At 48.6% G+C, this 13,715-nt stretch overlaps 1 protein-coding gene across 1 annotated transcript; it reads right to left on the bottom strand.

The window, feature by feature from the left end:
- Positions 1 to 2,104: 2,104 nt before the first annotated feature.
- On the bottom strand, positions 2,105 to 13,636 carry Pdap1 (PDGFA associated protein 1). Its single transcript, XM_046453757.2, has 6 exons — positions 13,488 to 13,636; positions 10,115 to 10,206; positions 8,783 to 8,890; positions 6,443 to 6,564; positions 4,239 to 4,390; positions 2,105 to 2,851 (listed from the first exon to the last, which is right to left on the bottom strand). The coding sequence occupies exons 1-6, from the start codon at positions 13,498 to 13,500 to the stop codon at positions 2,793 to 2,795; spliced, it is 546 nt and encodes a 181-aa protein (XP_046309713.1). The 5' UTR covers positions 13,501 to 13,636; the 3' UTR covers positions 2,105 to 2,792.
- Positions 13,637 to 13,715: the final 79 nt, after the last annotated feature.

Here is a 13,715-nt window from a genome sequence, read left to right as displayed (position 1 = left end):
CATAAGACTTGCAGCCTATTTCAGAGAGCACAAGTATTGGCTTTAAAGTAACAGGTGTGGAACTAGGAACAGTGGCACACACTTATAATCAAGTTACTTAGGAGGCTGAGACAGACTTGAGAGTTCAAGGCCAGCGCAGTTCTTGGGTGGGGGCAGGAGGCAGAGGACAGGTTCAGAGGCTGGGGATGAGTGGTAGAGTGCTTTCCTAGCGTGTGTGAGGCCCTGGCGCCAACCCCAACAGCTTGTGTTTAATGGAAATGACACAGGTTCCAAAGTGCTTCCCCTAAAGGAAAAGGCACTACATGGCACTATCAGGGTAGGGTTGGACTCCTCCAAGCCTGGCAGGTAGCAGGCCCAGTCCAGAAAGGAGGGTGACCCTGGACCCTGCTCTGTACTGTACATCACCAGTGTTCACTAGGACCCTGACAGACTTGCTGGGCCTTCCTGTGCCAAGCCCTGCTGGGTACTGAGGGGACAATGAGGGCAGAGTTGGTATTCTGAAGCTCACAGTCTGGTGGGGGAGGCAGATAACCCAGTGCCCAGGAGAGCTCAGGAAAAGGAGACTGAGGAAAGGTGCCAGCCAAGGCATAGCATGAACCAAGGGCTGGTGAGCAAAAGTGGGGGCCTTCAGGGAGCTGAAGGATGAGGTGAGTCCAGGAAGGCTCACCAGCTCCTGGCAGCTCTTGGGACCACGCAGGCCACAGCTAGCTTTGCATTCCAAAGACTAGACCAGAGGCCCAAGAGGAAGCTGCGGCAGTATTTATGTGTGAATGACACAGTGGGGTGGGGGAAACAGGGCTGGCAGCTGGGATATCTACCTGGTTTAGGTGACTAGGTAAAAGACTAGTGACTTTAAGAGTTGGAGGAGTCCTAACAGACACAAAGCACTGTGTCCCCATCTTGGGAAGGACCTGTTCTGCCCATTTTAAAGAGGAAAACGGGGTTGGGGGGTATAGCTCAGTAACATGGCCTACCATGCTTTAGGTCCCAGCACTGCCAAAACACATACCAGAGAAAGATGTTACAAACTCCCACAGGCAGAAAGTGGCACAGCCAGAATTCAAACACAAGTCTGACTTCCAAACCCAACTATAGGGGTGTCTGCTAAGAGGGTCTCTGGTCAAGCCACAGAGAAATGCTTCCAGCCCAAGGAGCTTTAGTCCACACATCGCCCAGGTATCCAGGCAAGACTGTAAACCTATACTCCTGGACCTGTAGACACCAGGAAGTCCTTGCCTTGAGCACCAGAGGATTCTTTCAAAGCCGTAACTCTTCACCAGCCATTTACAGACCTCCTCCGGCTTTCAGCACCCACCTTAGAGGACACCTACCTCATTGCTGCCCAGTCTCAGAGCCGGCAATGGGAACCTGGCCAAACAGCTACCACCTTCTTCCATCTTGTCAGAGAACTTCATTTCATGGCTACAGACGAGCCTGGGAAACTGCTACATGATCTCCAGGTAGCAGGAAGACATTGCCCCTTGAGGAATTCCTGCTCCTCAGGGGCCAGGATTTGCAGGGCACTAGGGCAAAATGCAGATGCTGGCACTGTGGAGTTCCCAAGGCATGTAGTAAGAAGTTCCTGGGAGTCAGGAGCTCAATACCGTTTCTGCTACTAAATCATTTTGCCTGATCTCGGGCAAACCACACCATTCCCACCCACACCCCTCCCTGTGTGGCACCCCACGACATCAACAGACCCACTAATCTTTCAGGACCAAACAAAGGTAAAGAATGCTTCAGATGGGTGCTGAGGCAGGACAAGTGCTGTGGGGTTATCTTTCACTAGACGTGAATCTGTAGCACAACCCATTGCTGATGTTTCCCCACTGACAGCCCCCACCATAAAATACAGTAAAAGCTAAATGTGATGATAGCGCTCAGCTTTTGGGAAACTTCTTCCAACACAGAATTAGGCTGTTACCACCAGGGGGCACCTGGAGAAGGTGGCCTGTGCTGTTCCAGCCTGCTGTGGGACCAGGAATAATCCCTGCATATTGCACATGCTACCCAACAGAAGGTTTGCTACGTGCCCTGCCTGAGTGCCACCATAAGTAAAAATGGCTTGGGCACAGAAGCCAAAAGACAGATTGCAAAACAAAGCTTACGATAATGTCAAGTTTAATCTGCCAAATATACAAGTTGAATTTGTAGAACATGTTTTGCCTGGGTGCTGCACAGTAAACAGAGGTTTTCTTGAAATGATCAATGGGTAGGGTTAAAAATGGGCACTAGCCCCGGCCAGATGGGTGGGAATGAGGCAGGGAAGGGCAGAGAGGAGAGGCCTCAGTCAGAGGGGACTGGCCAGGGACCAGACATGACCCTCAGGGACCCAGGAGCACGGGCTCCTGGATAACAGCCTCTCTGAGTGAGCACCCAGGCAACACAGACTGGGGCTAGTTGTCACAAACTTATCAGCAGCTGCCCCTGGCACGACCACCCACTAACGTGCAATCTACTGAACAAATGGAAGCTCTTCTTACCCCACCTCCCAGGCGCCTCCCACCCCCCCAACCAGGGTTCTGAATTCTAAAAACAGCAAAAACATTCAAATGGTTACATATGAAATGCTGTCCTGCATCTTTCTGTCTCAAAGATAGCAGCTGCCCCCTCCCCCCAGCCCCCCACACCCCCCCAAACGATTTCTGTGCCAAGATGAAGAGGAGGCCCCAGGCCGTGGGGGGCTCCTGGCCATGAGGGGCTGCTGCAGCGGCACCAGGGCGCAGGGCAGGTGGCACGGGAGGGGTCCTGGCGGCACGGCCCAGCCCCTGGCCTCTCCTCCACAGCCGTGCTTACTTATTCAGTGAGAGCGACTGCATCCGTTTTCCTGACAAAGTCGCATCGTCTTTTGCTGAGGAGTGGGAGGGGAGGGCAGGAGTTAAAACAAAACAAATCCATACCTCACAACCCCCAAAACTTCATGTCTGAGAGGCTTCAAAACCCACTGTACATAGATAGCAGTAAGGCAGAGACCAGAGAAGGGCCCAGGCGGACAACCCCTGCAGGAGAAGTCTGCTGAAGTTCCAAGACCCAGGCACCTAGACATTCCTGCCGTCACTGTATCAAAAGCTGCCCTATCCACAAAGACCCACTAATATGCAATCGAGTGGGTTCTGGAAACTCCTCCCTGCATCCTGGGGAGAACCCCATAATTCCAACCTTTCCCCATGGGTTCTAATGTTAAAATCTCAAGTCAGTAACACCATTCACATAGTTACACATTAAGTCCTTTCCTGCTTAGTTTGTCAAGCAAGCTGAGTCTGGATAATCAGATCTCCAGTGTGGGTGACAATGCCCCTGAGCAACTGATTTCTCATTTCTACTCTCAGTTTCCTCATAATTTGGCAAAGAGGCAGGACAACAGGATCTCTAAGGGCTTTCAGGGCCCCAGAAGAGATGGTTAAAAAATAGAATGTAGGGGGCTGGAGATATAGCTCATTTGGTAGAGTGCTTGCCTTGCATGAACAAGGCCCTGGGTTCAAACCCCAGCACCACAAAAAAGAAACAAAAAAGTAGAAAAAGTAGGCTGGGGCTCAGTGGTAGAACGCTTGCCTCACATGTTTGAGGCACTGGGTTCGATTCTCAGCACTGCATATAAATAAGTGAATAAAATAAAGGTTCATCAACTAAAAAAGTAAATATTAAAAAAAAAAAAATAGACTGTAGCCAGGTTTGGTGGCACAGGCCTATAATCCCAGTGACTTGGGAGGCAGAGGCAGGAGGATTGCAAATTTGAGGACAGCCTCAGCAATTTAGTGAGGCTCTGTCAAAAAATAAAATAAAATGTCTATAAACCAACCAAGCCCCCATAGCCACCCTGACCTCCCTCTGGTAGGGCATGAGGAAGAGAGGCACCTGGGCTGGAATTCACCACCTCCCAAGCCCAATGGATGGATGATAGTGACTCCAGGCAGTTCTGGCTTCACAAGGCCCCAAAGACCTTAGCAAGACCTTCCAGCTTCAAAGGTCTGACCTGGCACTCTAAGACCTCCTGCCATCGGTGAGGCAACTGCTCTCAGTGCTCTGCTGAGACTCCACAATGCTCTGGACCCTCCAGCACCCTGAGGGGTGGTGAGCAGGGGCCTCCCTCTCTACCTGTACATGCAGAGTAAGTCTCTACTAGATAACCTGGTCAGGCAGTTATCAGTCCTCACCCACTCCCACCTCATGGATAAGGACAAAAGTAAAAGTTTTGGTGGCTTGCCCAGACAAGTCAGGTAACCATCCCTGGGACTTACCTTTCCTCTCCTCTTCTTTCTTCCTCGCTGCCTCTTCCCGCTGTTTCCGGATGATGGCCAACCGGGCAAGGTCAGCCTTGGCCTGCTCTGTCTTCCCAGCTAAATGCATTTTCATGTAGCGTTCTTTTGCTTTCTGCTTCTCTATTTCTTCTCTGTTTGGATAAAATGGTGTCTCAGGGGACATCTTCCCCACACCGTTAGCTGAGCTGGATGTAGGAGCCAAAATGAAGGCTAAGCACTCAGGACTAGGGCCCAGGTAGAAGAGGGTGCTCCAGCTGAGGGAGGGGCCTTGGCTCTGTGATCCCTGTTTGATGGACACTCAGCATATAAGCAAGCAGAAAGAATGAGCTCAGATGGCAAACCCTGTGAGAAAGCCTTGGCATGAGAGGGGACAATGGCTGCAGCAACACAGGAAGATGCCTGATGGATTCATAACTAGAGTCTGGTGGGCACAGTGAAAAAAGCTGACCCAAACCAAATGAACTGCATGTTCTAGAGAAAATGACCTGGATCAAGGAACTGAAAATCACATTTTATAAGAAACAGATAAATAAGTGCACCACGTAAACCATAGGGCAGAGGATGAGAGCCAGAGATGGGAATGAGACATAACCTATCTCAGGTTACCACAACATCCTTACGGCAGCTCAGATTGCAAGAGGGCTGTTTCCCAAGGAGTGAGCCCCCTCAACAAGAATAAAAGCTAGACTCCATGAAACAAAGATGTCCGTAATATCCCACTATGGAGTGTGGAGATGGCCGTTAGTTTCTCTGGAGTATTTTCTTCCCAAGCCAAAGACTCTGAACTCGAGGAGATGCCCTTCAGGGTATGCAATCACAGGGTGCCATTTGCACTCATCTGGAGAAGCCAAGTGTTGAAGGAGGGAAGAGCTTGTCTGGCAGGAGAGGAGGGGAGAGAGTTGGCCTCTTAGAGGCCCTCACAGTCCACAAGGCTGGGGAGTACTGAGAAACAAGGCAAGAAGCCCAGTGAGAGAAGATGGGTGAGTAACAGCCATGAGGAGTGGGATGAGCAGAAGGCTCACCCGGAAAACTGGACAAAACAGTCTGCTACAGAACTGAGTAGATTCTCCCCCAGCAGGGATGCGCCATATTCACATACCTCTGAGTCCTCAGTCCCAAAGTTCTGCAGGGCCCCCTCAGTGAAAGCCAAGTGCCAGGCAGAGTGCTAGCCTTTATGATTATCATTTCTGCAACCCAAAAGGCAGGAGCAGCAAGGGCAGTGACTTGTGAAAGGGTGCTCTGCGGTGAAGTGGCAGAATGTGCCACTAAAGGGCACTAAAGCCCTTCTTCTCTGGGAAGACCAACACCAGCTCAGTGGTGCAAATGGCTTTCTGGTGAAGCTACTGGAGGGGTAAGGAGATAAGGAGAGTCCTTCGTGGTCTCCAACCACATCTCAAGTTCATGGGACTTCCCTGCAGTTTTCATAGACATGTTCCTAGGCATCCTGGGTATGCACAGGATAGTGAACTGAAATCCTAGCAACTTGATAAGGAGAAACTAGGGCTGCTTTTCTCAGTAGACTTCCATTTCTTAAAGGCTCTGGTGGCCATCAAAAGTCAGGGCACTGGGGTTGGGGATGCAGCTCAGTGGCAGAACAGCAATACAAGATTCCCAGCACTACATATCAGAAAGGAAAACAAAACAAAACAAAAACAAACAAAAAAAAAACCCACTTCTTATCAAGGACTTACGTAAGTACTAGATCTCAACTTTAACACAACTCATAAGGAAGGCTGCTTCATTTTCACATGGGACTCAGAAATACCCAGAACAGCTGGCTCAGCTGAGCAATACTTCCCTGCACTAGGCTGTGCTGCCTTCTAGCTAGCTCAGATCCCCCAGGCCCCATGGCCACAATACCATGGATGGATATAAACAAAACAGTAAGATGCAGCCAGAGACTAGAGGGTATCCCTTTTGTCCTTGGGCCATTACTTCAAATGCAATGTTCAGGTCGGAATCTGCTGTCTACTTCCCTTGACATGTCTCTATAGATAAACAACATGTGTTTATATATAATTTTTTTTTTTTTGAGAAGCTATTGTAGAGCCTTTGGTGGATGAAATGAAGCAGAAATAAACAAACAACATGGCTGGAGCACCCCCATACCCCAACTACCGAGCACCTCAGCAACCCCCCATCCCAGCCTGTGTGCTGTCACAAGACTTCCCAGCAGACATTACCGTTCTCTCCTTGAAAGCTCTTTTGGCCCATCCAGATCCAGTTGCGTGACCTTTTTGGTTGTCTGTGCCACCCGGTTGGGGTTCTCAATGTCGATAAGCCCTTCTACACCTTTGCGCTTTTGCTAGGACGAGGCAAGAAGCTGGTTGTTGGAGAAGTTGGGGTCCTGCAGAGCCCCTGAAAGTCATTCCCACCATCTCCTAAGAGCCCATCTGGATGGGGACAAACTCCTGCTCCACCGCCAGCCCGCAGGATGCTTGGCCCAAGTCTCAAGTGGGGACAGCACACAGGCATATCTTCACCAGCCTTGGAGAGGCAAGGAAAATGAGCGTGTGCAACAAGGGCCCAATCTATGCCAACTCTAGCAACTGGGGGCTATTATCTGTTTCAGAGGCAACAGAATGAAATCCCAGGGTTAAATAATTTGCTCATGGTCAACCATGAAGTAGACAGTAGCTCTCAACACAGAACACTACTTCCCCACTTCCTCCAGAAGCAATTTTCCACGGAATCCCAGGCCTGATTCTTCCTCCAACATATGTTAGATCCCCAGGCAGGGTGAACCACAGATGTGTGTTCTCAGGACTCACTCCAATGCTTCCAATCATAGAAAATGAATGGGAAATGCAACTTGAGAATCAAAGTGATCATTGCATCGCAGAGTTTATGGATTTGGAAGCTGGCTCAAGAACTTAAAGCCTGTACTTCCCACCACCCCTGGGGTAGTTCAGGAAGAAACAAGAACAGTCTCCAGCAGGTTTGGTCAGTTTCAAGGTTTGACAATCCTATCTTTTCTTATGTTATATTCGTGTTTAAATTGCCACAACAAAGTTCACCATTCTGTATAATTAATATGTGCAAACAAACAAACAAACAAAATCCTATCTTTCCTCCTTAAATGACCAGGGATACAGTTCCGAATACCAATCTGACCACTCTACTGAGCTTCACATACCTCTACCCAATCTACACCTCCATTCAGACACCTGACACTAGAATGTACCCAAGACAGAACTTGAGAATCACTCCTCACCTAACCTGTTCCTTCTGTCAATCTTAAGCATACCTTTGATTTCTCGTTCCTTCAGCAACCCCTAAGTATGGCCTGAATAGGTCCACTCTTATCCACTGCTACTGCCACCACCCCAGCACAAACCACAATTTCTAGACACATGCCGCCATCTCCCTGCCTCCACCCTTAACATCCTACAATTCACTGTGCACAAAGAGGCCCAAATCATCTTTTACAAACAAACCTGGTCAGTTCTCCCAATCAAGGACTCTACCAGCTGCCCATTTCCCATCGTAATAAAACCCAACCCCCTTCAACAGCTACACAGGTGCTATCCTTGCCAACCTCTCCTCATTCACCCCAAACCACTCCTCTCCTTACCCAAAATTCAAAGCCTTACAGGCCCTTCCTGCTCCTTGAACTTGCCATGCTTGTTCCCACCCCAGGGCCTTTACATCTGCTAATCTGGTTGGTTGGTTGGTTATTTGTTTGTTTGTATGTATTAGGGATTGAACTCAACCACTGAGCCACATCCCCAGCCCTATTTTGTATTTTTTATTTAGAGACAGGTCTCACTGAGTTGCTTAGGGCCTCGCTTTTGCTGAGGTTGGGTCTGAACTTGCAATCCTCCTGTCTCAGCCTCCCAAGCTGCTGGGATTATAGGAATGTGCCACTGTACCTGACTACACACCAGTTTTGACATGGCTGGCTCCATCTTGTTCTCATCTCAGTTTCCAAGTTACCTCATCACTATAACACTACTCTATATATCTTTCGTCACAGTGTTTTATTCATAACTCTTATCGCTACTTGAATTAATGTTGTCCATTTTTCATTTCTTTATTGTATCTCTCCATTAGAATTTAAATCCTTGGAACTGGGCGCAGTGGCACATGCCTATAATCCCAGTACCTTGGGAAGCTGAAGCAGGAGGACTGCTAATTCCAAGACAAGCCTCAACAACTTAATGAGGCCCAATTTAGCTCAGTGATTAAGCACCCCTGGGTTCAATCCCTGATCTAAAAAAAGAAAGAAAATGTAAATCTTTGCTAGGCAAGGTGTACATGCCTGTAATATCAACTACTTGAGAGACTGAGGCAAGTTATGGTCAACCTTAGCAACTTAGTGAGACCATCTCAAAATAAAATGTTAAAAGAGCTGAGGATGTAGCTCAGTGATAGAGTGACCCTGGGTTCAATCCCCAGTACCCCACCCTACCACACAAAAGAAATGAAACTCTTAGGAGCAAGAACTTTGTCTGCATCTACTATGAGGACTGGGAGTAAATAGTTCTCAAAATATGTCTATTGAATGAGCCCAGACTCAGTACCTGGTAGTCGTCATCTTCATCCTCACTCTCATCTGAGTCTAAAGATTTCTTCTCTTTTTTGGGGTCACCTGCAGCCCCATCACCACCTTCTTCTTGTTCCTCTTCTTCCTGTTCAGAAATGGACAACCTGCAGAATCAAAAATGCAAAACAAACCCCCAAGACTGTGACCCCCTACCACCACACGACGGTGAACTTTGACATTAAACCTCTGGAACGCTGTGACCAAGCATGACAAGGAAACTATTCTGTGCTCCTGGCCCAGAATAGGGGACTTGGGTCAGACAGGTAGCTTGTCTATTCAGCATTATGGCCTGGAGGCCCGTCCCACAATCCAGTGAGCCCCGTGCACATCTGAAAAAGGCCCTGCTCCTTGCAGCCACCTTGGACAGCCTGGCAAGAAGTTAATCACTCAAGGTCATAAAACCCCAGCTATGGGGTTAAAAACCAGCTGTCCCACCTGTTGCACATACTGCCAAATTGTACTGGCTCTCCTGGGCAAGTACTCCCTGGTTCTACACTCCTAATTGGTCCTGCCCATGTACCACCCTGCTGCACCAGCTTCCCAAGATCACACCTTAGCACATGGCCTTCTTCCACATTTCTTGCCTTCCCATCAAAAAAAAAAAAAAAGATAAAAACCTTATATCCTTCTACTCATAGCACTTCCTCACACCTTCTTCAAGGTCCTTCTCAGCTGCCAACTCTACAATGAGGCTCATCCAGACCTCTCCACCTAGAGGTGTTCTCTGCTTTCTTGCGGGTTCTGGAGGCCTGACTGTGCTCTCTTGGGCTCTGAATTCAAGCACAGATCTATGGTGTGGTAGGGGACGTGGACACCAACAACAGGCTGGACAAAGTACTGCAGGACAAGAGGGGATAGACAGTATGGACTGGAGGGCATGTGGGTAGCACCAGCAAGATCAGAGATGGTGATGTTGAATAGAGCTGGGAGCAAAGAGCACACTGGGGATGTGGAAAGGTAGGGCAGCATGCTGTGCTGAGTATGGCAAGCAGTCCCACAGGATGCATCAGAGAAATGGTGGGCTGCTAGGGAACTCAAGCTCCAGAAGGACAGAAGCCAGTAGACAGTCCCCAGAAGGCAGGCACACTAAGCAACTACTGCCAAGTGGACCAAGTTCTTTCTAATAGAGCCAGTCACGGGATGGTCTCCCTCTAGTATGGCTGGTTACCAGAATTCACATCTGCTGTCCACTACCTTCCCCACCCCCACATTGGCTTACCCTTAGTCCTCACCTGGCTTCTATGGGAGCCAAAGAGGCCAGGCACCACCCTGAACCACTGGAGTGGCTGGACAGACTATATGTACTCACCCTGGCCTTCTGCTTTTCAGCCTGGAGCTGGGCGTCGATCTCCTCAGGGCTTGTATACTGCCTTGCCCGGCCTTTGTGGCCTCCCTTTCTCCCTGAACAAGGAGCAGTTTAGGAAGATAAGAGAAAGTAGCTGTCCTGATTACCTTAACCCCCCCACCCCCAAAGGGTTGTGACCTATTTGAAGCACTCCCATTAGAGGCTACAGCTAAGCACCAACCAAACCTGTACCTCCCTCACCCTCATGTGTTCAAAGGGACACAAGAAGCAACTCATGACAAGTAGATGCAAACTGTGTGATGAATGCAAGATCCCATAAATAAATCTTGAGGAGGACATGTGCATGGCACAGAATAACTAACTAAATCCCCTGGTCCCTTAGAATTAAAACACAGTAGACTTAGATGCAGGCATAAAAACATGTAATATTTATACCTCTGCTGTCACTAAGGGACTTTTTACTTGCAATGTTGTCACAGCCATGGGCTCATTTGGTCCTCAGAACAAACCTGTGGTTCAAGAGGCATTGCTGGTTTCATTTTGTAGACAAGGAGACTTAAGATCAAAGCAGAATGTGACGAGTAAGAACTTTGGAGTCCAAAACCTGGGTTCCAATGCCAGCGCTACCACTTCCCTAGATTGTGACTTTGGGAAGGTATTTAACCTCCTGAGTAGCAGTTTCCTCACTTGAGCCCCTACTTATAGGGCTGCAATGAAAATGGATTAACTAACATATGCAAAGCTGGCAGAAGGTGCCTGGCACTGGATAAGCACTACAAATGTTTGATAAGATTGTTATTTTTCTTTTCTTTTAGCTTTATTTTATTCACTTATTTTTATGTGGTGCTGAGGATTGAACCCAGGGCCTCACACGTGCTAGGCAAGCATTCTACCACTGAGTCACAACCGCAGCCTTGATTGTTACTTTCCTAATACAGCATTTGATGGGAAAACAATAACCAAAATTTAAAAAACATTTAAAAAAACAAAACCCCCACTTTACGGCAAATGCAGGAAGAGAAAAAAAATATTTCATAGTGGTTCAGTATAAAGAGAATACTTAAGGAAAAATGACCCCAAAACCTGTCAGCAAAAACTCCAGTTGGAGCCAGGCATGGTGGCATACACCTGTAATCCCAGTGGATTGGGAGGCTGAGGCAGGAGCATCAAAGGTTCAAAGCCAGCCTCAGCCATGGTGAGGAACTAAGCAACTCAGTAAGACCCATTCTCTAAATAAAATACAAAATAAGGCTGGGGATGTGGCTTAGTAGTCGAGTGCCCCTGAATTCAATCCCAGATATGCAACTCCCCCCCCCCCAAAAAAAACACTCTACTTGAAATTCACCTGGCAAAATTAAAGGGGAAACTAAAACTAACTATAATCTGAGAGTTAAAAATGTGACTAGCAATGAAAGTTCACCTAAGAATGAGTTTTGTATCCTGACCCTCTAGAGCCATAACACTAGACTGTGCCAAAACCATCTGCATTTTAAAGCAGGGCATCATTCCCTCTGTTGGTCCTAGAGGATGAAGAGGTGGGTGTAGCCTCCATCCCACCACAGGATCTCTCCTAAAAGCTGAGACCCATCTGATTTCCAGAGGGTTCCTCACTGTGAGCAGAAAATCACTAATGAGCAGCCAGAGTTGCTCCAGACTCTTGAGACAGTAGCAGAGATACTGCCTCCTTTGATTTCCTAGACAGCAGCTGCAGAGCCATAATTGGGTTGCTACAGCCCACACCACCCATTTTTAATGACTACCTGGGTTCCCAGGAGTATCTAAGCTATATGCATGAAAGGCCTATTGTGAGACCAAGCTTGTTGTTAAAAAAAAAAAAAGGCAAGATCCTTTCTTGCCCTCTTAATATTTCAGGCAATGGTAATAATTCAAAATTGGTTATTACAGGCTCTCATCCACTACACTTGGCTATGACATACTGACTTTGGCTTGCTCTACTGTAACTTTTATCAGAGGCACTTCAAGACTTTTTTTTTTTTTTTTATAAAAAGCACAATTGGGTCCTTTGCTCTTGGAGAATTTCATATTCTTAACACCTTCATGTTTTCTTATGCTGTTTCAAGTAAATTAACCCAAGCAAGAAAAACTTGTCAGCCTGCAAAGTTTTTCACAAAAGACCAAGTGAGTTGGCCATGAATTCATATTTAAAATGTTCTAGTTGTATCCTCCAACCCTGGAACCAGTAAGTCTCATTCGGTATTCCCATTGTCTTTTACAGATGAAAAGTGTAGGGAACCTAAGACACTGGCTCTCCCAGTGTCACAATAAATCAGCAAAGAACTACGTTTAAATAGATTCAGCTCTGTAAAGCCTGAATGTAGAGTCGGAAAATAATTTAGGTTTGACAAATTCCAGGCAGATGTTCCTGTGGGCTGAGTGCATTAACCAGCATAACATGTAAGGTACCAACATTAACTGAACATCTGTTCTTTGCCAGGAGCTAGGCAGGCACTTTGCCATTTTAGTCAGGCATTCAGTTATAGCCAACTCGCCAAGCTAACAATTATCACTGGTATTCTAGAGGAAGGGGAAAAAAGGTGGAAAGTTAAATAAGTTCAAGGCCACAGAATTGGACTATGGTACAGCGGAGATTCAAAAGAAAGACGATCGGTTCTGAAAGGTAAAAAGGATGGAAGATGGCCTACAACGTACTGGGAAGCCATAAACCTTCAAGAGCAAGCCAAACTCTGCAGCAAACAGTAATAGCTAATGCCTACTGTGCACTTAACGACTGCTCGGCACTGTACTGAGCACTCTACGTGGATTACCTAGTTTAAGTCTCTCATCGGTACTATGAGGTAGATGCAATAGTAATTTCTCGTTTGCAAATGAAAAAATCGAGACACAAAGAAGTTACATGACTGGGTAGAAGGCACACGCTCAGCTGCTACGAATGCGGGCATGAAAGCCCGGTCTGCTAGGCTCCACAGCATCACGTTAGGTCTTACTAGGCAGGCCTGGCTGAGCCGGAACCTGAGAAGGCCCACACTTTACGCGCGAGGCAGGCAGGCCCGGCACACACGCGGGACGCGGTGACTCAGTCTCCGGGCAGCCTGGCAGTGGGAAGAAACTCCAGACCACCAGGCTCGGAGAAGGGCGCCAGTGTCCGGCTTTCCGGGCCGGCGGGAACCAGGGCCTCTGAGTCGCCTGAGACCCGGGAGGGAGTAGCTCTGGACCACCACGGCCCCCAGTTTCCCCACCGGGACAATCGGGCGTCGCGGGCCGGGCCTGGCTCTCAGCCGGCGCCGACGGCGTCCCTTTGTGCCCCTCTGCGAGAAGCCCGCGGGCTGAAGGGGCAGCGGGAGCCGGCCCCAGGACGCCCCGCCAGGACCGCGGGCCAAGAGCACCGGCCCCTCACCTCCTTTAGGCATCGCGGCTCCGGCGGCTGCGGCGGCGGCGCCTCGAACTGACACCGGAACCGGAAATACCTTGTGTTCGACTTCTTCCGCCCGGCCGAGTTCCCTCCACGCGCCGCCGCCGCCGCCGGAGTCGCCGCGAGGACCGGGACCTCACGGAGGCCGGCTCACGAAACCCGACTGTCTCGCGAGTCGCCTGAGTTTAGTTCCGCCTACGTACTGCCGGGCTA

This window comes from Marmota monax, unplaced genomic scaffold, assembly GCF_021218885.2.
Source record: "Marmota monax isolate L192 unplaced genomic scaffold, Marmota_monax_Labrador192_F-V1.1 WCK01_AAM20220418_F8-fsc00148, whole genome shotgun sequence".
In the NCBI taxonomy this organism is placed as follows: domain Eukaryota; kingdom Metazoa; phylum Chordata; class Mammalia; order Rodentia; family Sciuridae; genus Marmota; species Marmota monax.
The sequence above is the reverse complement of the archived record's forward strand: the minus strand, read 5'-3'. Positions and strand labels throughout refer to the sequence as shown.

Coding starts and splice junctions, on each gene's coding strand:
- Pdap1 (XM_046453757.2), bottom strand. Junction 6,565..8,782: donor ATGAAGATGACGACTACCAG/GTACTGAGTCTG, acceptor GCCTCGTCCTAG/CAAAAGCGCAAAGGTGTAGA. Junction 2,852..4,238: donor GAAAGAAGAGGAGAGGAAAG/GTAAGTCCCAGG, acceptor CCCACTCCTCAG/CAAAAGACGATGCGACTTTG.